This window comes from Amblyomma maculatum, chromosome 11, assembly GCF_055883805.1.
Source record: "Amblyomma maculatum isolate TAMU_Amacu chromosome 11, ASM5588380v1, whole genome shotgun sequence".
In the NCBI taxonomy this organism is placed as follows: domain Eukaryota; kingdom Metazoa; phylum Arthropoda; class Arachnida; order Ixodida; family Ixodidae; genus Amblyomma; species Amblyomma maculatum.
The window spans coordinates 37,402,428-37,425,909 of NC_139354.1; the positions used below are offsets into that span (position 1 = coordinate 37,402,428).

Sequence of the window (23,482 nt, forward strand, 5' to 3'; positions counted from 1 at the left end):
ATCAAACTCGTTAACAGACTAACAACACGTGGTGAAGCGAGACGTCTAGCGATTCCATAAAAACAAGGCGGGGGGGGGGGGGGGGATGAGTGAGTGATTAAAGCAAAGAAACACGTCCACGCGCCACTGACTTTCCTTTATACGGATTTGTTTTTACAGCTCCACACGCAGTAAAACAAACTTGCTTTGGTCAATGTATCACTGTTAGTTACTTGTATTCCTTTTCAGTTTAAAGTATCCGCGAAGAGAGTTGTTTCGTAAGTGGCGCCGATTAGTGGAGTGGTGTCGCCGTCCTGTAATTACAACGAACGGGGCGCGCTTTTGTGCCTGATTACACTCGAGCTCGTCCGAACGCCTCGGAGTAGTGGAGGCGGGAGTTTCGCAAACCGTTGTTTGCCGTCCCTGCAGCGCGCGGCCCTGAACTGGATGGATGAAAGCGGTCGTCGTCCGCCGGCGCAGACGACCGTGCGCGCGTCGTCTGCTCGGCGTGGCGCACTGCTACCTCCGCCGTTACCTCGCTTTGCTTTGCAGCAGCAGACGACATGTCACTTTCGCCTTCTCTCTCTCTCCCCCTCTTCCCCCTCCTTCTCCTCTCAGGCTTACGCCTGAGTGTACACTTCGTTTACACTTGTTCTCTCTTACGGCATGCTTCATTTTACGAGCTCGCATTTTTTGATGTTGCTTTGTTTTGTCTTTCGTTAGCACAATGACCCACTTCCAGCTCTCGCCGCAGGTGTCGGTCGCTGCGTTGGCGGCGGTAACTCTTTATGCGTCGCTCCGCCCTCGCTGTCTCCATTTCTTTTTATCTTTTAATCTCGGTTGGCTTCGTCTGTCTAGTCGTCTGCGTGCTTTGCGTTCGGTCGGCTTTCGGCCGCTGTTGCGTTGGTTCGTTTGTTTTCTTTTTTTCTTTACTCTGACACCTCTGGCGCACGCAAGAGGCTAAAGGAAAGCCGTTTTTTTTTCTTGCGTTTGTTTCCGGCTGTTTTTTACTTCTGCACCGTCAGTCGTGACGTTTACGGTCACCGCTGTTTCTCTTGTACTGGCTTCTCTGCTGCTGGCGAAAAGGAAAGTCGAATAAGAAACCGCGCTGCTGGTCTTGTGCGTATGTATAATATTCTTGTTCCGCGCCGTATCACATTGCGTGCCGTCGGTGTTCTCGCTCTCTAGTCGCGAACCGTTGCGTGGCCATTTTTTCTTTTTTTTTCCTACGTGTTTCCTGTCCCTTCGCACGCGACAGAGTGCCGCTCTGCGCTCGCTAACCAGCTGTTCCCGTGGGCTGGCAGTCTACGCGTTTCCAACTTTTTCTTTTTCGAAGCACATCTTTATTATGTCTGCCCCGGCCCCCGAACGTCCTTGGGTCGGCTTTTTCTGGTCACTGTCGGCGGAGCCGGTGACGTCACTGCGCATGAGAGAACACGTGCGTGGACGGAGGTGGCGTATGAGAGGGGGGTGGTGTTGTCCGTCTGCGCTTCATCCGTGAGTGAGCATTGAGGCCGCGGCCGAATGAAGCTGCGCTGCATTTAGAGCGCCGTTTCAGAGGTGTATAGAAAACGGGGAGGAAGGGGGGTACAGTGGACGCCGTTTTAGTTGTTTCTTTTTTTTTTTTTCTCAGTTTTTCTTGGTTCGTTTCGTTTTAGTGCGTGATTGGGGCTCACTGATTTACTGAATGAGCAGCGATGTGACGCGGAACTGCGGAAGGACACGCAAAATTGTGTGCCTGCGTTCGGCACGTGCTACTTCTCGGTCTAGTGAGTTTAAAAAGCGGAAGCTGGTCTGTTTTTCTTTTTGTTTTTTTTCACCGACTGCATTAAACGAGAGCGACCACTGGCTTCCATTGGCAAGTATGATACTGCCGCACTGCACGAAAGGGGTATCGCTACACACGGCGGATTTAAGCGGGGGCGTAGAATTTAAAAGGAATAGAGGCACCAAATTATCTTAGTGTATTTAAGAATAGAGATAGCGAGCTTTCTTAGTGTACTTCTGCTTGATAAGTATGCGTAAGAAAGCATTGATAATGGTATTGAGCATTTAGACAGTATTGTTCAATTACTTAGTGTTCTGAATATTATTATTTAGGCCCATCATTCTGATTAATGATTTACACAGGGGAAGCAGAAATGTGCGCCTGAATATTAATATGCGGAAGACTAAGGTAATTTTGAACAGCCTGGGAAAGGAACGGCAGTTTATTTTAGGTAGCGGAACTCTGGAAGTGGTAGGCGAATGTGTCTACTTAGGACAGATAGTAAATCCGCCCCGTGAAAGAGAAATAACTACGAGAACAAGATTGGGATAGAGCGCATTTGGAAAGCAGTCACACATTATGACTAGCAGCTTACCTGTATCATCCAAGAGGAAAGTGTATAACAGTTGCATCCTGTGGGACTGAAACATGGAGGTTAACGAAAAGGGTTCTACTTAAGTTGAGGACAACGCAGACGGCTATGGAACGGAAAATGGTAGGTGTCACGTTAAGAGATATGAAGTGTGCAGAGTGTTTCAGAGAAACAACTTACTGATATTTTAGTCGAAATCAGGAAGAAATGGGCATGGGCAGGACATGTAGTGTGAAGAGCAGATAACCGATGGTCTCTAAGAGTAACCAATTGGATTCCAAGGGAAGGTAAGCGTAGCAGGGGGCTGCCGAAAATTAGGTGATTGGAATAGGTTAAGCAGTTCGAAAAGGTCAAGTGGATGCAAACAGGTCCGGGTTAATTGGAGGAAAATTGGTGAGGTCATCGCCTTGCGGTCGGCATAGTGCGATTGCTGATGATGATGAGTATAGATCATGGACCACAGCGTGAAACTCGCCTAGCTACGCCAGTTGCTGCCTCATAATTGAATTTTTTCGTCCCCACAATTTCCGTTTCGGTTCCAGGTTGCTGAACTACGGTTCCGACGTCACAAGCGAGTGTGAGATCATGTGAGACCCGCAAAAAAATTAGTTTGGTAACTCTTTATCCAGTCGCTGTCATTCCAACTTCTGGAGCCGCTTTATTGTGTAAGAGTTTACGGGAATTGAAACCACAAAGTAGCGTATACCTTGCAGCTTCTATATGCATCACTGAATCTCATACTGAAATCTAAACCGAAACTATGGGATGAACAAAAATCAATCGCAAACTATTTATGGAGTGCTGGCGAACCCCATATGGTAATTCGTGTTTACTAATGCCATACACACAGTTGCTAAGAAACACTGCGCCAGGATAGTGATGATGATGATGCAAACGTTTGTTTAGACGCACACCAATTTAGACAAGGGGAATGCTGATCGGGCCCCTAGGCCGGGACATCTTTGGTAAAAGCGCGAAGTGCGATCTAAACAGGGCCGCCTCCCAGCCCTCCCACGTTGACTGATTTATTGAGTGAACACTGCTATTTTTCTGACAGGCCCATTACCTTACTGTATAAGTTTACTTTCTAGCCACAAAACGTGCACTGCACCAGAAAGCACTCCGGCTCAATGGCTTCAAGTTTAGGTGGATTAAAGGATTAATAAGGCCTTCGAAGGTTACACTCTTCTTATTTATTAAGACCCTCAACAGGCCTCGGAAATGTTTGCCTTTTAAGGTGCAAATGCTGCAACAGAGAGCTTTAGTTTACCGTCATCCGCGATTCGCTGACCGCGATCCGCTGCCGTGATCCGCCACCGCGCGTTCCACTGCGCAGGCCCAATGTGGGCACATAGATCTGCCGCGTTGGGACCAATCAGCTTGTGCGCCCCGCCCCGCCCACGCGCACGGTAAACTGGCGCGTCTTCGGTGTCTCGATTTGTCCGGACGGCGTCGACCGGTCGAATGAATTGAAATGGGAAAAGCAGCTAATGCACCTCTCGTCTTTCCACTCGCTTTTGGGTCTATATCAATACAATCGTTTCGCCATTTTGTTTTCGCAGCCCTTATGTAATGGTGCGTGTCATATATCAGGTTTTAAATTTTGTTCACGCCTGTCGGGCCTAACGGCGCGGCACGTTCAGATGACAACTTGGCCAAGGAAAGCTGGCCATCCTGGTTTATTTACATTTCATACCTAGCCGAGTGTCGCGCCACCCGCGGCATTATAACAGGAATTGCTAAGGCGCACTCGCGAGATATATCGACTAGGGCTGAATGTTATAGAGCTATGTAGGACTTGACCGATTGCTCACTGATGGCGCCATCTTGTGGCCATTGTCGGAAACTGGTCGCTTATTATGCCTAAATTTCAGTCATGGAGGAAGGGGAGAACTTGCCATGATATGTTTTTTCTTCCTCCGTGATTTCAGTAGTGTCACTTTCGTAGTGCCAGATTAATCGTCTCCGGCAGTCGCCGTGCATGGTAGCCGTGCCGTTTCAGTGGGCGTCTTTTCCAACACCCACCCACCCACTCGTGACAGGTGTTCGAGCGCCGTTCGTGCTCTCGGCAATGGCTGGAGCGCCACGTGACCCAGAGCCACTGCGGCTCGCGGCCCTTTCCGTGCATCGTGGCTGGCTGCGGACAGCGTTTCGGCTCCCAGGGGGCGCTGCAGAGGCACGTCAACGCCCACTTCGAGAGGTCGCTCAATGGTGAGACACCTTTGCTTTTTTGTTGTTTTTTCTTTGGTCCCATCGCAGTGGTTAGGGCGCTCGACTGCGCTGCACAACGATGTGGGATCGAATCCCGGCACCGGCAGCCGCATTTCGAGGGAGGCGAGAGGCAAGGTGCCCGTGTTATGTATACGTTATAAGCCCACGTTCAAGAACCACAGGTGGTCGAAATTTCCAGAGCCCTCCACTGCGACGTCTCTCGTAGCCTGAGTCGATTTGGGACGTTAAGCCTCATAAACCGAACGAAACCAAAAAACACTGTGCTCGAGTGGAAATTTCGACTATCAGTGTGATTCGTTCGCCTAATTAATCGTAGGAATGTTAATAACAACAGAATTCGAATGTATTTTGCGTTTTTTTTTTCGGTTTGTACGCGCCGCTGTATGGATGACTTGCCGCGTATGTTGATTATCTGCCAGTGTTTTCTTTTCCTTTCCACCATTCACGAACGCGTATATATCCAGCATGCCTGTCGCCAGGTGTCTAAATTTTTATTGCGGCGACAATCATTCGGTCAGTGCGCTCATAGTCTGTAACGCTCAGGGAAGCGTAATCGGGCCCGCTCGAAGGCCGTCTATACGCGTAATATATGATTTACGGCTTCAGATGGCGACGATAGGTGGCTCGGCGGCGCGAGAACGCGCCTCGCCGCGCCATGCGTTTACGGCTGGAGGCATGGTAGAGCGGCCTGATGCTAACTAGTAATATTAATAATACTAGCACGTGCCTCGCCGCTCCACGAGTTTACGGCTTGAGGCGTGGCAGAGCGGGCTGATGCTAACTAGCAATATTAATAATTCAAACATTAAACTGTGTTCAGCCTCAGTTCAGTGCAACACATATCTTTCTCTTAGCCATCATCGGCTTTTTGTGCGGCTTGATCCCGGAAGTGTGCGGGAGGCAGTGTTGCAGCCAATGCTAATTTGCATACAACGCATAGCATGCACATTGGGAGCGTGTTTGTACGCAGGAAGATTGTGGAAGCAGGGAAAGAATGATTTTCGCCGAAGGGGAGGGTTTAAGGTAAATTTTGACCACGTAGTGTTCCGTAGAGTGTCCTGTTGTGGCACAGCGCGAGAAATCATTTTGCATTTCGCCACCATGAGGCCATCACCGGTGCTTGGTGCCGGGTCTTGTCACGACCGTGATGCCACTACCGATTCCTGGTGCTGACGACCCGAACACGCTGTTTCGGATTGAATCTGAGAGAAATGGCGGGTGCATAACGGAACGGCTGCAATCGTTAGTGCGTAAACATTATTTCCCGGCGTTGAGATGACGATACCTCTCATCGTCAACCGATGTTGAAGGGGGCAGTTCCGTGATCGCGCGACGTACTAAACTTGGCTAACGTACTGAGAAACGCGATCTAAATGCGTAAAGGCATACTGCAGAAGGGAAAACTGAAATTGGCTCATAACGAGATGGTACTGAATTGCAGTCACTAAAACACCGCATCCTGATCCAAGGCTTCGCGATAAGTGCGCAATTTAGAGGGTCAGAGTGGACACCAAAAACAACTGAACGTAGCTCCGGCAATAGAGTCAATTATGAGAGGTGAAGTTACAGCACAGCATTGTTATAACGTGAACATTGTATTTCTTCTTAGTATTACTGGCCATTGTATATGTAACGACTGCCCCCCACCGCCCCCGGTATGTAATGCTCTGAATCAAGGGCCTGTGCCTAAATAAATGATGATAATGATGATGGATGCAGCTAGCACAGAACCGGGTTAATTGGAGAAATATGGGAGAGGCCTTCGCCCTGCAGTGGCTATAGTCAAGCTGATGATGATGATGATGAATGATGACGATGATGGTGCAGTCGCCAGCAGTGCGGCTCCGACTGGCGTTAATTTATTGCAGATATGCTTGTCTTCTGTGAGATTTGGCCTGTCTAGGGTGGGTGGCACCCTAACCTGGCTCTCGATGGTGGCGGATATATATTTTCTTCTGCTTTGATGTTTTTGTGGAGCCAGTTTTGTCTGTTTGTCTGGCAGTGTTACGAGCTTCGCTGGTAAGGTCGGCAGGACTGAAACTTGGCCAGGGTGTACGGAGGGTCCACCTGCGGCATCAGCGCTGTTCAAAACACGCGGCAGAAGCAAGTGTTGTTTAGGTCACTGTCGGTAGATGACTCCCCGCGTGTTTTTTAGAGCTGACATCGCTGCTTTGCGAGGGGGCAGTCTGAAGTTGCAGCGGCCTTTCGCAGCTGGAATAATAAGGGAGGTCTGCAGCTTGACAGCACATGACGTCACCGCACAGCCGACGCCTGCGTTCGTTTACTGCACCCTGTTAAAAGCCGACGATTCAAATACATCTCCCGGTCGAAAAAGCGCAAACACGTGAGGCGTTGATTGGGCGGACCAGAGGGGCAGTTTTATACAAACAGCACTGTATGTAAACAACCGTGCGCGATGGAGAAAAGGGAACGGGAAGATGGCGTCGTCGTTGGTCCGAAGCGGCTGCGCTGGGGACGTCAGAACGATTGCACGTGCGGCCAAACCTAGCGAAAAAAACGGGGGAGGGGAATTACGAAAAGGACCCCGTATTCTACCAGATTTTGTGTAAGTTCCCGCTGAGCGAGGAGATTCGGCAAGGGGACGGATGGAAGAAAGCGTTCCAGTGTATTGCCGGGGAAGCACGAAATAAAACAAAACAAAAATCAAGGGGAAGGGGACGCATAAAACGGCCAGCACACAGGGAGGGGGCTTTTAGGGTGGTCCGTAAACGTCGCTTCATCACCAGTCCCTCTCTGCATTCGCCGCGCCGTGCCGCTGGTTTCGTTTTGTGTGACGAGTGACCGTTTTTAGTTGCGGCATTTGCGAAGGGCTCGTATCTTGCTCTCCCCTGCGTGTGTGTGACTCGCTGACTGGGTGCGCTCTGTTTCTAGCGTCCATTTTTGGAAGAAAGGGAGGGGGGGGGGGGGGGGGGGGGGCTTGTAGATGGGAAAGGGAAAGGCACGGGAGTTTGGCGAGCCAAATGTGGAACTCCGGTCAGGGTCACGTAGGTCGAGGGGGACGCATTTGGAGACCTGGAAGTTGCGTGTGCGATCTCTATGCTTTTTATTTTCGTTTGCGCCATGTTTATAAACATGCTCTTGGAAATTAAGCGTCGACAATCGCTCGTCTATCTGCAAGAGCCTGCCCTTTGGCGCAGCCGTTCTCCCCGTCTGCTTGCCGCCATCTTTACGACGTCCTCCGGTCTGTAGTGCCGGCTGTCACGCGAGAGTGACCCGATTGTCGCTGTGCGGGGAGCCTGGCGCGTTCCTGAGGAGAGCGAGCTCGAGGCGCCCGGTGGGGCGACGGTGCAAGTGGTACGGGTGATCGTTAAGTGATCGATAAGGAACTCCGTGGCCGTTGAATTTCCACGGAAAACCCTGCTACCTGCGGTGATGCTTGGCTCCCCTTATTGGAGAACCTTGCACACGTCTTAGCACGGGCCTTTACACCAGCGCGCACGCACGCAGCTCTCCATGCCCTAGCCTCACCCAGCCCAAATATGCAGCGGAGTTATTTCCATGTTTGTGACCTCACTATCTGTCGTTAGTAATTCGTTGCTAAAAGTGTTTCCGTTTAGACGAAGGAAGAAAAAATCTATAACACAAGGCGAAATGATGAGCGCTAGCATTTCGACGTGTATAACCTTTAGTAGTGAAGCATCAGAATATTAATTTGGTCGACTGCTGTGACTGGTTAGCCTATTGGACTTGAGGCGTTGTTCCTGTTCAATGTTAGCGGAGGTGACCGACCGACCGCACACCACCACTCCTGTGGACGTCGCTCGTTGCGTTTTTCAGCGGCTTCGACCGTGCGACCGCGATGTGCTTAATTCTTTCATTTGTGTGACGTATTCGTCGTGGGGATTGTTTCAGGTTCCGGTCCGGTTCCCGTGGGCGGCGGCGCTGGGAGCAGCGGCTCCGGGAGCGGCTTCACTTCCGGAAGCTTTCTCGGTTCCCGGAGCTTCGGCTCCAAAGAGCTGGCCAATGGCGAGTCGCCGCTCAAGTTGCTTCGGCTCCGCAAGAAGCTAAAGTGTCGGCGCCGGGCATGGGCCACCGGTGAGTCGAGATGGCGAAATTTTGCACATTCCCCACCCTCCCTCTGAATTTCAGCCTTTCTTGGTTTTGTGGTCTGTGGCGTTCCTCAATCTTGTGACGCTGTGACGTCACAAAGGAACACCTCACTCAGGTGGCGCTGATGTTATGGATGGAAGCCTGTTGCCCCTATGTATACATAAAGCACTTTGTGCGAAACTTTGCACATTCCCCACCCTCCCTCTGAATTTCAGCCTTTCTTGGTTTTGTGGTCAGTGGCGTTCCTCAGTCTTGTGACGCTGTGACTTCACAAATGAACACCTTTTTTTGTCTGTCCGTCATATTGCAAATAAATCAGCTCTCAATAATTGGAACTCAAAGGCGACCTGTGATTTCCTCGGACTGTGTTCAGCGCGAGTCAACCGCAGCCATTTTATTACACCATATGTCGACGGTACAACAGCTGTTGTCCGAATAAAGCGAAAGTTCGAATTAAGCGAGCTCAGAACAACGAGAGTTCGCTGTACAAAATTATCTTACTCTGTTTTTTCCACTGTGCACCGGCGACTTGAAGCCGTGCAACTTCCGGGCGTCTGAGTCACGTTCCCTTATTAACTCGGGAAGCTTCTTCAGAGCCCCAAGAGGAAGCTAGAGGGCCTGGGGTGCTCCGCCGTCCCAAGATTAGCGCAGTAATTTAGCCTCTTGTTTGACGCGCAAATTTTGTTCGCCGGGACCTCGTCGCGCATAATTTGATCACCGCTTTTCGCCAGTTCATTAGCGCTTCATCGCTCAAATTCCGCCTTTTTGTATGTTTCTTTCCGTCACCACTTATATCGGATCTTTCATTATGTCTTTTACATCGCACGAAACGAATTCCCCATGTATCAGAATCCTTTCATTAATAAAGTGAAGTTTATTATTTTTCTTAACCTCAAATACGGCCATTCACTTTTTGTCTTAATTCAGTAAAGTTTATTCACTCGCTCACTCACTCACTTGTTGACGGCTCGAAGTGATTATCAAGCTTTCCGTGTTTTCCGCTCAGTCCGCGTGCGTGAGGCTTCCGCGATTTGGGACGCGAGGTTATTTTGCGGGTGCTGGAGCAGCGCTCACCGCGTCACTGCATGCTTCGCAGCTTGTTGGCGCCGTACTAGAAGCCAGCAACATACTGTAATCAGCGCGAATGGCGGCTCCCCTTGGGCGGCGGTGGCACCCACCGAGGCTACTTGAAAACGACGTTTCGAATAAAAACTAGACCCTACCTACGAAAGCACCGTCGCGGCCCCCATGGGGGGCACCCAACGACCTTGTCGTAAGCACGAAATTTGCACAGGCGGGACGTGACGACCTGGACGTACCCGAGACGTCCGGCGCCGCGCATTGACAGACACCGTGCAGCGGGCACCACTTCGACGCATGACCGGCTAATTGAGGGGTCGAGTCAAAGGTGCCGACGTTCGGTTTCGGAAGTTCAGACTAAACGTTAAACGCCTCGTCACCGAAGGTCGTCTACTTGGAGCTGGTTCCGAGTGGTGTAAACGACGTCGACATCCATCAAGGTCCAGCGTCGCTACTTCGGTCCTTACCGAATTCTGCGCCGTGTTGGAGCTCTCAACTACGAAGTTGCTCCTCACGAGGCTCCACGATCAAGTCGTTCCGCACGCCCAGAGATGGTCCACGTCGTTCGCCTAAAACCTTATCACGCGAGGACGCCCTCCCTGTAAGTCTGTGACTTGCCTCGAGCATCGGGTCGATGCTTGTCGATGCTTCCTCACCGGGCGAGCTAATGCTGCCAGTGTGAAGAAGAGAAGGTAGAAAGGCAGAAGACGACGAAGTTCCCGTTTCGCGCTAGCGCTGTTCATCCCTGGACTTCGCCAACACCGGGCTCTCTGTGGTACCGGCTCTGCCTTCACACGCCTTTTTGCTACGTGACAATATGACGCCGTGAGTCCGGCAAGAGCCTAAGGCGAGGAGTGGAAATGCTTTTTGTAGCACCATCTTCGTAGCACCACGATTCGACCAGCGACGTTGTGGCCAGGAATCCCAAGTGAGTCCTAGGTCTGGACCAGTGCTGCGACCTGGTGCGGAGGATATTGGGACCAGAAATTCCGAGTAAGTTTTAAGTGTGGACTAATGGTGCGACCTGGTGATGAGAACATTGACGGCACGGCGATTGGCCGTAATAACGGGTAATATCAGACCGTTGTGGCAAAAAGGCACGACATGCGACCGAAGAGAACCCGCGAATGGGATTGGAGGACGAACCAGTTGGCAGTTGGCTAGAGAAACTTTAGCTGGTCACCCGAAGATAGCCGGCGAGTAGCGAGCGGAGTGACTCGAGGAGTCTGTCAGGGCCGGTGTAGTTTTGTCCGGGCTGCCGTCCGCCATCTATGTCTACTTGTGGTCTTCTTCACCGGAACCTTGCTTGCCGAATTGATCTTGGCTTCCATGATGGAGGCTGCTCCGACCACGTCCGACTCTCCCGTCTGCAACCTTCATAGCCTGAAGCCCCCCCCCCCCCCCCCCTCCCCCCCTGTTTACGTTTACTCAGCTTTACTGACTGATAGTAACCGATCTGACTGCCTGTGTTGTTTGAGGAGGATATGCGCGCATGCGCACACCGGCGGCCATGGGGTACAAGGCATGGGTAAACGTGGCGGCACTTGTGAGTAACTCTTCACAGGAGTACCAAGATACTTTGTTGGGCGAGTTGGTACACATTCATTATTAATTTAAACAGCGCGAACACGAAGACATAGGACAAGATAAAAGAAAGCCACAGTACAAGCGCTGACTCACAACTATGCCTAAGCCTTTACTCCAAGGCCCAAATAAAAACAAACACGACGAAAACGAAACAATCACGTGAAACAACCCCTGGGTTCACCTACTGCACAAAAAGTCACTCAAAAAAGACACCTCTTTGCTTGAAAGAGCAAGAGAAGTCTTGCTGGCACACTTATTGTCCTATTCTTTTTTGAGTGACTTTTTGTGCAGCAGGTGAACCCAGGGGTTGTTTCACGTGTTTGTTTTTGTCTGGGTCTTGGAGTAGAGGCTTAGGCATAGTTGTGAGTCAGCGCTTGTACTGTGGCTTTCTTTTATCTTGTCCTATGTCTTCGCGTTCGCGCTGTTTAAATTAATAATGAATCTTCACAGGAGCCTATCTGCTCTAATAGGTAGTAGAGCGCCATTTTGGTGAGTGTTGTGCGTAACAGTAGTGAGCAGTGTTAGACCAGGTTAGGTAGGCTCGCGTTGGCTGGCAAAGCAACGGTGAACATGAATGAACGAGTTATCGCAAAACTGGAAGTGCGGCCGTTAGAAACGCACGTGTAAAGTTTATATATATATATATATATATATATATATATATATATATATATATATATATATATATATATATATATATATATATATATATATATATATATATATATATATAGATACTTAAAACGTTCAACAGCAGGTTTTGGTAACAAATAGTTCGGTGGAAAACGGATCAGCACAGGCTGCGTTATTTTCCCATGGAAATTGGGTTTGAAAGGCGTCTGAGCGGGGTATCCAGTGATCACCTAGCCTGTGTCGATAGCGCGAAATGCTAGCGGTGCACGCAGTGTTCTGCCGAGCGGTGCATATTAAATTCAGGTGCGGGGGCCGCTCACTGATCGCGCACTTCAACGACAGAGAAAGAATGTTGATGTTTTCCGTCTTCCTTCCGAGAAGGGCGTCTAGGTTTATAAGGAGCTCTCTCCCCTCGTCTGTTTCCGGGGCGGTTTGGTGTGTCCGCGAGCAGTGCACTCACTGGCAGCAGGAAGGCGAGAGAGAAGTGTTACACAGCCCGCAACATTGGTTCGGTGGCGGCGCCCAACCAAACTAAAAGGGGTGTGTAATACGTGCGCCCCGCGCCCACCACTCTGCTCGGTGCTGTGTGTGTTATTAATGCCACCCCCTTCCCCCCCGATGCGCGGGGAAGGAGGGAGATCTTTGTTTTGCCCTCACCGCCTCTCGCGGCTTCCCGGTGTTCCGCCGCGGCTGCCTGCGGATAAAGGCAGGGGAAGGGTGTACCCTGTAATTCAACCTCTCCCCTGGGCATTGGCGCGACGGCTGTGCCTGCTTCCAGTTTTTCTTTTTTTCTTTCTTTTGTCTTTCTGGAAGCCCTCGTGTTTGTCGTTTATGCTTCAACGTCGCCGCTCCTCTAGCTGCGGACCCGGTCGGTCGGCACGGCAAGCAGGTCTGGGTCGTTGAGCCCTTCCTCAGAGAGGCACGCTTTCGCCCGCCGGCAGGGAAAGCCTTTCATTTTTCTCTAGCGGCCCCGCTCCGTCCTCCTCCTTCTCTGCCCCCTCTGTAATGCTGAGCCTGCTGCAGTGGTGCCTCGCCCTCCGCCTCTTTCGGAGCCCCCGCAAAGATGGCGGTGCCCCTGTTCGCCGATTATTTCACTGCCAGGAGAGGGGGGAAGACGAGGAAGGAGGCAGCGGTTTACTGAGGGGAAGCCCCGACGGAGCGACGGCCTAAAAGAAAGAGGGAACGAAAGAACGACCAAGCTTCAGCGGGAAAAGAGAAAGCGGTGGCTTTGAGCACTTCGAGGCAGGGAGGAAATGACGGAGTGGAGGTGGAGGCCACTGCGGGCAGCACTGGGAGAAAAGACAACAGCAAAACATGAAATGAAACGAGAACGATGGTTGTGTGCTGCGCGTGTGCAAGGGAGGGAGGGGGGGGGGGGGGGGGGGATAGAGGACGCTGCTGGATGTTTTGTTTCCTTCCTTTTTCTGTTTCTTTGGCCTTCCCTTTTTCCTGATCGTCTTGCCCGTTTCGTCTGCTCCAAGAGAAGGGCGAGCAGACGACCAGGAACGCTTTTCCGGGGAGTGTCTTTGTCTGCTGCATGGCTCGCTTGCTGTTGGCTGTTTGCGCTGGAAGTGCTGGAAGATGTGCCCCATGTGTGTTTTTGTTTGCATTGATGTTTTCGGGAAAGGAGAAAAGGACCGAGTCGTAAAAGGGGAAAGCCCTTCTTCCATCTTCGAAGAGAGTGCAGAAAAAGAAAAGGAGGAATAAAAAAATATGGTTTAATTGTGAGGCGGAAACCGAGTACGTGAAATCCTGCAGCTACGGTATAACCAGAATGCAAACAAACCAAGGAAGAAAAAAAGGAGACTGTGGTTAGGAAAAAAAAAAAAAAGTTGAGGTGGGAGAAGGTGCATTTGATGAAAGCGACTGCGCTCGGAAAAGTCGCTGGGACAAAAAGGGTGGACAAATAAAAAGTGCGGAAAAATGACGGCACTGGAGGAAAGGGGGCGGGAAGGGACGTGTTCTAAATAAGAGAGCGAGAAATTGAAATGAATGTGCAAAGTCGTCTTGCTGATGGTGAGGCGCGGAAGAATAGATAAAAGCGAGTTTGCAGGCGCGCCACTCTGGCGTTGATGAGAGAAAGAAAAGAGGAAAAGGAAAGTTGCCGAGGGTATATGAGGCGCGAACATCGCGGAAGTAGAATGATCTGCAGCATGAAATAAATAAATCAAGAGAAAATCGCATGCAGGAAGGGAAATCGGAGAGAGAAAACATTGCCTGAGTCAGAGCGGTGAAAATTGAATCAAGCGTGCGATTGGAAGGAACTGAAAAAAGAAATGAACTGGAAAGATGGCTGCCGAACGAGGAGAACGGATAAATGCAGTTATACTGTGCTGTAAATACTAATGAAGACGCAAATAGTAAGACTAGTGGAAAAAAAGTCGAGATATGAAAAGGAGCCAGGGAAAAAGTCGGTGCGGTGTCGGCTCTTTTCGATTTATCGATAAGAAGTGAGCGAGAGAGATAAGGCGTAAATATGCAGTGTGTGCTCAAAAGAAGCGCACGGGTGAACGCCGCTGAATAGCTAGCTGGTTACACTCGAGAACCTCGCCGCTAATAAAGCAATGAAGGAGCTTTTGAAGTTCGCGTGGACTGGGAGCTAGAAGAAGAAGGAAGACTACAAAACTTAAATAGAAAGTCAATCGGAACCGTTAGGGCTTTGGAAAAGCGAGCGAGAGTGGGTCGCGGCGCAGGTGTGAAGTTGTTTCGAAATGGGGGAGTAAAACTTGCCTGCAATGCTCGAGACAAATTATGGAGGTATTAGAAATTTTTGCTGAGAGGCAAACCTACAAATTGCGAGGGACTTTAGCGACTAAAGTAGTGAAAGGCGAAAGCCTGAGTTCCGCATTCTGCTATGCAACTGGTACTAATCATTATATAAATGTTTCATTAATTAATGACATAATTAGTCAATAACTAAGTAACAATGACGTGGTAAATTAAGTAACCAATTAATTAATTAGACATTTATAAATTACCGAATTTGTCAATAATTAGACCCGAATTAACTAATTACTTCATTAATCATTGATCATTGATTGGCATGTGGCCATATAATGCACGCATTCGCGCATACTGTGGTGGTGCTCTGTGATTGGTCGATACCTCTATGACGTCATCCCGCCCCGGCCAATCAGAGCCGCCGCAAAAGCTGGACATATTTTGTCCACGACAGCATGAGCCATTAAAGGCTTTCGCCTTAAAAACAATGCTCTTTAAGTAAAACAAAACTTATCTGATAGTTTGTAATGATCGGCACTTTATAGTTTTTGGAAACAAGAGCTATCTCAGTTGCCCGTATAAATTGCGCTAGTGAGACGGGTCGCGTGAGTGTGCGGTACACAATGCGGAATTATTGACGACTCCCCGCTCCGAAGCGTGTTTCACTCCCAAGACGACGGAGATGAAAATGGCGCGGCGCTCCTTACCAGTGAGTGTAACGGACTTGGGGCAGGTGTTGTTTTTGCGAACGGCCTAGAGAAAATACCGCGGCGACGACCGACAACAGTGGGCTTCACGCTGCGAGCTATCCATTTCACCGGTGGATCTTCTCCGACGACAGCCTCTGCTTTTTTTCTCTCCATAGCTCCATAGAAATGGAGAAGAGCGAAGAAAGGCAGGAAGGCGGGGGGGGGGGGGGGGGGGGGGGGGAGGAGGAGGAGGTAGTGGAGCGGTGTTTCGGGTGCTCGATCTTAGTTGTAAGCACAAGAACTCTTCTGTCGCGGTCGTTTCTCTGGGCGCGTGCAGTGTTCCTTTAGGCACTTCCGCAACTGTTTTGAGATGAGAGAGTGCTTGCGAAGCGTACGTAGCGGGGAAAATTCTGTTAGTAGTTTTGCGCGCTCGCTGAGAAGAGAGTAAGCTATGGAGAACATAAGGAATCAATATGGGTAGAAACTGCGCGGAACGAAGGCCTGATGGATGGAAAGGAATTGACTAGGGAATGGAGGTGAAAGCATGCAAACGGAGACGGGTTCAGTGGTGAACAAAGCGAGGAATGGAGGAAAATGAAAAAGAGAGGGAGTTTGGCAAAGAATGAGTGCAAAACAAGGAAGGAATGGTGAAACAACGGTTATAAATAGACAGAAGTTCGTATATATGAGGACTGGATGGAGAAAACGAAAAGAATGAGAAGGGAGCAAAAGGCTAGGCGAGATAGAAAAAAAAAAAAGGAAAAGAAAAGTTTGCAGTATCCCGAAACCTGATGCTACAATTCAGGTAAAAGCAGTTGGTCTCACCGTCCGATGATTACATCGACGCCTTCACTCCTATACTCGGGAACACTTTTTCTTGGCAATGGAGTCAAAGCTACAGAGCCAAAACGCACCATCTTCCTACGCATCTCAATATAGTCCCTAGTCACATGGGTAGTCTCTGCAAAAACAAATTGAAATCATAGCGCTAGTTATTTACGGTATATTTTTTATAACAGGGCTGATTTTCCGAAATAAAGGTGCTATGCCTAAAACACTTGTCTTGGTTCCACCAGGTTTTCTGTCTGTCGCGGGTTTTAGAGACGCCCCGACATTGCAGACAAGATGGCGACTGCCGCCTGTTCGGGTTGTTCCGGTTCTGGTTCGTTCACTCTGCAACGACTTGAAGCGTTTTCACCAGACAAGATTCGAGTCAAGTTCAAGAGACGCTGTCTGTCGAAGCAAACGAAAGAAATGATCTGCAACGTCTATGCAGGCCGAAAGTCGCGCGGTCGGACTACATGGCGGAGCGACACGTTTAAAGGCCCCGCCTCCCCTACCTTTGCGCACATTGCCAAGAAAAAGTGTCCCCGAGTATAGCTGAGCGAGCCTTCATACGCGCCACAGAATATATCTGGAAGGTGAATGAGGATGGTGGTAGGTAAGATGTTGGGTAGAGGGTGTGTGCAGGTAGATGGGCGGCCCACTGTCTTGTGGCAGGGGGTGTGTGCCTTTAGCCTTTAGTAGGCCCCTGGCTACCTCACTGCGTCGCCGTTGCATTTTTGTACCTAAACGAAAATGTTGTGTTGGTGATGGGGGGGTGTCGGATGTTCGTAGGAGGGTGGTTTTGCGTGGCAGCTCGGTTGTCCTTCTGAAGGCTTCACGATAACGCTGGTCTGTTCGCCAACTTCCAAAGGAAGGGACACTGTAGGCGGCTGCCATTACACGGCCTGGTGGGCTGCCAAATAGTTTGATTGGTTTGGTTTGTAGGGTTTAACGTTCCAAAGCGACTCGGGCTTTGAGAGACGCCGTAGTGGAGGACTTCGGAAATTTCGACCACCTGGGGCTCTTTAACGTGCATTGACATCGCACAGCGCTCGGGCGGCTTGCTTTTCGCCTCCATCGAAAAGCGACCGCCGCGGCCGGGATTCGATCCCGCATCCTTGGGAACAGTAGTCGGGCGCTCACTGCACCACCATGGCGGATCTGCTGCCATATACTGGTTGTTCAGTTATAGTGTCCGGGGCTGAGACGTGTAAACAAGGTTTCCGTTGTTAATAGGAGGACACTTAAAGTACAAAATTGGTAGGCTGATATTTTTTTTTTTTTACAATAAAACTGGGTGCGTAGTAGAGGTTAGTTCCTTTTTTTTTTTTTTTTTTACCCCGATTTGCGTTGGGCACGGAGGATGACGACGAAGACTCAGGCGTTGAACAATGAAAAAACGCCATAGATCAGAATAGCATGGTTAGAGTGAAGGCGAACAAAATTTTAGAATGCATTTTACATGCAGCCGCCGGAGCTCTCTCTGTCAGAAGCTCAGAGCGAGAATCCTTAGATTCTGGACAACATCTGTTCTTAATCCCTCGGCTCGTCGCCGAGTGTGCAGGCCCTCTCATAGGAAGGCCTTCTCATGACGCCTAGTGAAAAACCAAAAGTTCTACGGGGCAATAACCTCATACAGTCTCATTTAATCGCATAGAGTCTCATACGGTGCACATCATTATCATAAAATATCGTACATAATTTATGATAATGTATAAGAAACTATGAGCACTTATGCGATTATATGCGACTTGTACGTGATTTCTTATGTGAATTGAATGAAATTGTGTGAGAAAATGTGAGGTTATTGCCCCTTACAGTTTTTTCAGTTGTATATCCTGTAGCCGCGTTGCGATCCCACGTGACCCGGTAGCACACAAAGCAAAGCAAGAAGCACACTAAAGAGCATGCGACGCTGGCATCAGGTGACCAGATAAAATACAAAGCAAGAAAAAGCGTGTCTGCGCTCGCACACCTGACCTGGTAAAATGTAGGGCAAAAAGAGCCGAAACGAAGTCTCGTACGCGCACAGACTTCACGCGATCCAACACAACGCAACTAGCGAAAGCACAAACGAACTCTGACGACAGCATCTACCCTTTGCATCTCATCGCGACGTGGACCAACCAAGGCCGAAGTACACACTCAAAAACAGAACGGTCCTCTTCCCTCCGTTTCCCACGAGCGACTTTGCCCGACCGAAACTGAAATGAACCATCTCTGCGCTGCCATTTAGACACGTCAGCTCAGGTCAATAACGGGCGAAGATTTAGATCTTCCCTGCGCAGTGCATTATGGGACGGCACCGACGCCAACGTAAGCTGCAAAACAAAACACGAAACGGGACGGTCGCTCGGGGGGCGCGACATTAGAGAGATTTAGCTTACCGTGGTCCCCGATCCGCTACCGTGCTCCACTACCGTGATCCGCCACCGGGCTGATAGATGGCGCCACATACTCGATGTCGGCACATAGACCTGCCGCGTCGGGACCAATCAGCTTGTGCGCCCCGCCCACGCGCGGTAGAGGGTCACGGTGGCGGATCACGGTAAGCTAAATCTCTCTCGGTCCTGTGTTTCTGGCTTCGCTCGCGCGAGCCGGGGGTACTGTTTATAACGCGATATGCCTTCGTGGGATTCACACCCTCGACCGGCCAATAATGTACGTCTTAACGAGTCCGTTATCGCGGGGTCTTATTTACCTAGGAGCACGCACTCTGATAGGACCGAGTTCACGCTTTCATTGAGATATATTTCCCGTGTCGTAGATATGCCCGGCCCCTCGGCGCGAGGTCTGAACCACGCGACCACGACGACACATGGTTGGCAGGCCGACGAAAACACGTATTTCGCTTGCTGCATGACGGTCTCGAGCTCGGTGACTCTACAGTGCATGATGTCAAGTATTACCCTACTGGAAAAATTGTATGAGGCGATAACCTCACTATTTCTCATACAATCCCACTCAATTCACATAAGAGATCACATACAAGTCGAATATAATTGCTTAAGGTCTCATAGTTTCTTGCACATTATCAGAAATTATGTACAATATTTTATGATAATGATGTTAACCGCGTGAGAGTCTATGTGATTAGATGAGATTTTATGAGGTTATTGTCCCGCAGAACTTTGGGTTTTTCAGTAGGGGTAGCGTAGAAATGACCTTCAGAAGGAAACGGTGCAACAGAAGGCTTTTGTTCTTGACACCGAGAGCTTGAACCTTTAGCCTTGTCCATCATGCGCAAGCGTGTCCTTCGGCACATGTTTTCTTTGCGTGCACGCTTGCCGCTCTAAATCGTTCCCGCCTGCTTCGAACAGGGTTGGCCACCTTCGTGCCATCGAGTACATCTCTGTGGGATTTGATTGTATGTTTGACTAAACCGGTTCTTGTCTGGATTGACGTACAGGTGGGGTCAAAAGTTCCCAGGCCACAGTGTCTGCTTCAGTGTAGTCAGGCAGCTACGACGGCCCCAAATCTTAAAATACATGTAGAGGGTAGAAGAAGCATTATTCTAACCTCTGAGATCGTTTATAGCTTTAATGGGATCTCACGTGTCAGAATATGCTGACCAGAAGCAAAACCTGCGGCCTGGAAACTTTTGACCCCCCCCCCCCCCCCCCCCCTGTACATGTTGCACGTGTTTGTGTCACGTTGCATGTTCATTCGAGTGGCTGTGTGCATTGAATAGTAATTGCATGGGGCTTCAGTACTCCAAAGAAAACTCGGTGTCGCTTAGTAATAGCGATGAAAAAACCGTATTAGTCACAATAACCTCATACAGATTCCTCATACTAAACTCATACAAATGCTATACGATCTCATATATTTCTCATACGTTGAATGATATTCGTATGAGATGATATGAGATTTGTACGAGCTTAGTATGAGAAATCTGTATGCGGTTATTGTGACTCATAGGCTTTTTTTTTTTTTTTTCTTCACTAGGGCTTGAAAGTGAAACGAAGTTCTGCAGCGTTACATGGATGAAGCACTACTCCGTGTTCTTGCATAACGCGAGTCGTGGCTGTATTTTCTGCCGTAAGCCATCATTTAACGTCTGACGGTTGTGACCCATGTTTTCTTGCCTGTGAATGCCTCCTACAAACGGAGTTCAATAAGGTTAAGTTAGCTGGACTTGGGTCGTTGTTGTTGCTGCTGTGCAGATATCGGTTCTCGACGGCGATGCGGTCGGCTTTGGTGAAATGCTCTACAAATGTTTGAAGGCGAGCTGTAGCCTTTCTCCGTGACACAAATGTACAGCTCAGTTTATTTACAGCTGTTTTCAACTTTTCACACTTCCACAGGGCGCGGTAGCTACCATCCAGGATCGACAATCCTACTAACTTAACTCGCACTGCGCGTAGCAGTTCCTCGCTATTCGGTGCTGGTCCAGCGCAAAGCTTGACCCGGGAGTCTCCACCGAGAGCCCCTGTCAGAGCCTTACACTTTTTGGGGCCAAATATACCTCGTTAAATCGGTCAGCCCAGCATTCTGGGCACCATTTTACTAGGCAGTAAAAAAAATCGCTCACTAGAAGACATTTTATTTATTTATTTATTTATTTTTTTGAAATTGAAAGGCGCAATGGCACAAACCAGCTTTAGTCGTGAGCACCACGTGCATTCCACGAAGTCGAACACTGTTTCTTCCTCGAAGACGTGGAAAACACACAAACTCTGGAAGCGAACAGCACCAATTCACGCACAAACACCACGTCCACCTACCGTGGCTCAAAATACAGATGCACATGGGTATTGTCTGTGGTCAGCTCACCCTAGGGAGAGATAAGAAAAGAAAACTGATCAGCGCGACTGTTTGCACGTACTCCGGCAGGCGGCGCAACTACAGCTTTCCACGCGGACTCTACTTTTCGAGCTTTCTGGGAAATCACTTGCCGCCGCTCGGCAGCAATGCCATAAAACGAACCCCGGACAATGCGGCGGGGGCCCGCGCCGCGCACCCACTGTTCCAAGACCCATATGCCGAGTTTTGGTCGTTTTCAGAAGTGGCGTTTCCGCCGTTCCTGGCGCCGTTTGATTGGTTGAAACATCGGAACCGGATAAAGTGGACGCATGCCGCTGTTTCCGGTTTAGGCGTTTCCACCAATCAGGCGACTCGAGGTGAGGGCGAAAACGACACTTCTGAAAACGACGCAAACTTAGAATACGGACTCGAGAGCGCGTGTCATTCCGGTGCCCCTTGCTGCCGGTACACTTTTTGCATCAAGGCTCAGCAGCCCTCTGCAAACAGCATTTGCAGCGAACGGCGCTGGGATCGGGCGGTGCGACGAATCTAATAACAAACAACACATGAAGGAATAAAGTTGGCGGTGTCGGGCGATGGCCCACTGCCTCGGCGGACTGGAAACATTGTGAATCCGTTCGTCAAGCATACACCCTCCATGCTAGAACCTGTCCATCTGGCTTGATCAGGCATAATTGGTAGAATGCACAATAACGTACAATGCACTGCCGTGAACGTATGCAAATCCGACAGTCTGATTGGCACGCAGCTCGCACGCTCACGCTCTCGTATCACGCCACTTGTCATGTGAACTCTTTTCAGCTGCTCTCATATAATTTAATTATCGGTGGCGGAGCGATAAAACTTGTCACCAGCAGTAGACGTGTCATGCAGGCTTTCGATCCAGAGTTTTGCAAGCGTTCCGATAGAAAAGCTTTTCCAAGGGAATTTTCTCTAGCCTTATAGCTTATATGGAATGGAAAGTATATGGAATGCAATTAAATCGATCTCTTCTCACTTTGCCGGGGTGGCGAAGACTACTTTCAGGCTTTAGCCGCCGCACAGATCTCTTTGTTCGCGTCATATGTTACCCTTAAAAAGAGAGAGAGAGAGAGAGAAAACTGGCGGTTATCAGGTGGCTGAGCAGAGCTTAGCGGGTGGAGAGGTCAGCTACGAGCAGGCGAATAAAAACTACGGCCACTGTGACTTCAGGAGCGTTATTTTATTATATTTGCATTGGGGGGGGGGGGGGGGGGCATTTATTTTTATCTCTAGGACTTTTATATCTGTTCGTTTTTGATAGTGCGCCTGTTTCGATGAATTAATTGCAAGGGGCTAGCCTGGTCGAACAACAGATGTCATCTTACTACCTTGAGGCGAAATGCAACCGCTCAGTTTTGGCTGAGCCAGACCATTGGAGGTCATTGCATAGGCACTTTCTGGGAGACCTTAGCAACAGGCATATATGATCAAAAAGTCTGCGGTCGGCACGCACAAAGCGGCGCGACTACGGTCGGAATTTGTCGCCCGCAAAAATTGAAAGCAGCTTTGTGGCGCGGCCTCTTTGGGTCCCCCTGCCCCGCGTCATCTGCGTCTCGCAGCTGTTAGCGATCCTTCTTGGCAGTCCCGTTGGCTTTTCCATTTCCCCTTTCCCCATCTCTGCTGCCCTCGTAATCCCATGTTCGCCGCCACCGCTCACCCACGCTCAAGTGGCACTCTCGCTGTCTCTTCTTCACTCGTAAAGGAGAGAAGCCGCAAGAGATACGTGACCACGACAGCGTAGGTTAATTTGTACGCTGAAAAGGGGGTAGTGAGGGGAGTTGGGACCGAAGAGAAGCTGTGCCACAAACTGTTTCCTCCGCCAAACGGAGCTATCGAGCGAAGCAGCAGGCCGGCGTGACCGATCGGTATCTTCCGGAACCCCGAACAGAAGCGGCAGCAACAACAACCACCTTCGACGACGGACGAAGCGCAGATATTCCGACCCCAAAACACGCGACGAGCGGAGCTTATGCGTAGCTAGACTAGCGGACACGCGAGTTTCAACACAGCTATGTCCTTCATCAAGCAGATGGCGGGCCAGCTGGCCAGCTGCTGTGTAGTTAAATGGACGGAAAATGGTATCTCCGCGAAGGCTGCTGTGAGGGACTTTAGACTGGTTGTGCTTTCTTCGGCTTCGGCTTTGGCTTAGCTTAGACGCGCATACCCCGGCCGTGCTCGGGTTTGATAGGTTTTGATTTTTCTATATTGCCCGTTCCTGATCGTTCGTTTGCGTGCCGGTCTCTCGACTGGGGCTCATTGTTTCGCTTGAGTCACTCTTTTTTGGTACTTTCTAGCGTCCGAATATGCTTTCCAATCCGTCTTGAGCAAGATTGCTCGCATTCCCCCTCGGCGCCTCGCGTCGAGTGATCGGTGTTTGAGGGGCGCGGCGTGGAGAGGCGAAAACAGAGAGAGCAGCGTCCGGAAAAACGGAAGACGAAAGCAGATTACAGCGCGCGAATATGAAAAAGATAAACATTAAGACCGAAAGCTAAGTGCAGCCTTCGCTCTATCTCGCTC

General features: G+C 49.9%; 1 protein-coding gene across 2 annotated transcripts in view; it reads left to right on the forward strand.

Moving 5' to 3' along the window:
- Positions 1 to 23,482, forward strand: part of jing (AE binding protein 2 jing) — a 155,500-nt gene that overhangs the window by 105,732 nt on the left and 26,286 nt on the right. For both annotated transcript variants that reach the window (XM_084584553.1, XM_084584554.1), the window contains exons 4-5: positions 4,382 to 4,550; positions 8,445 to 8,627. In XM_084584553.1, coding sequence (XP_084440679.1) covers positions 4,382 to 4,550; positions 8,445 to 8,627 — 352 coding nt within the window. The remainder of the gene's footprint in view (positions 1 to 4,381; positions 4,551 to 8,444; positions 8,628 to 23,482) is intronic.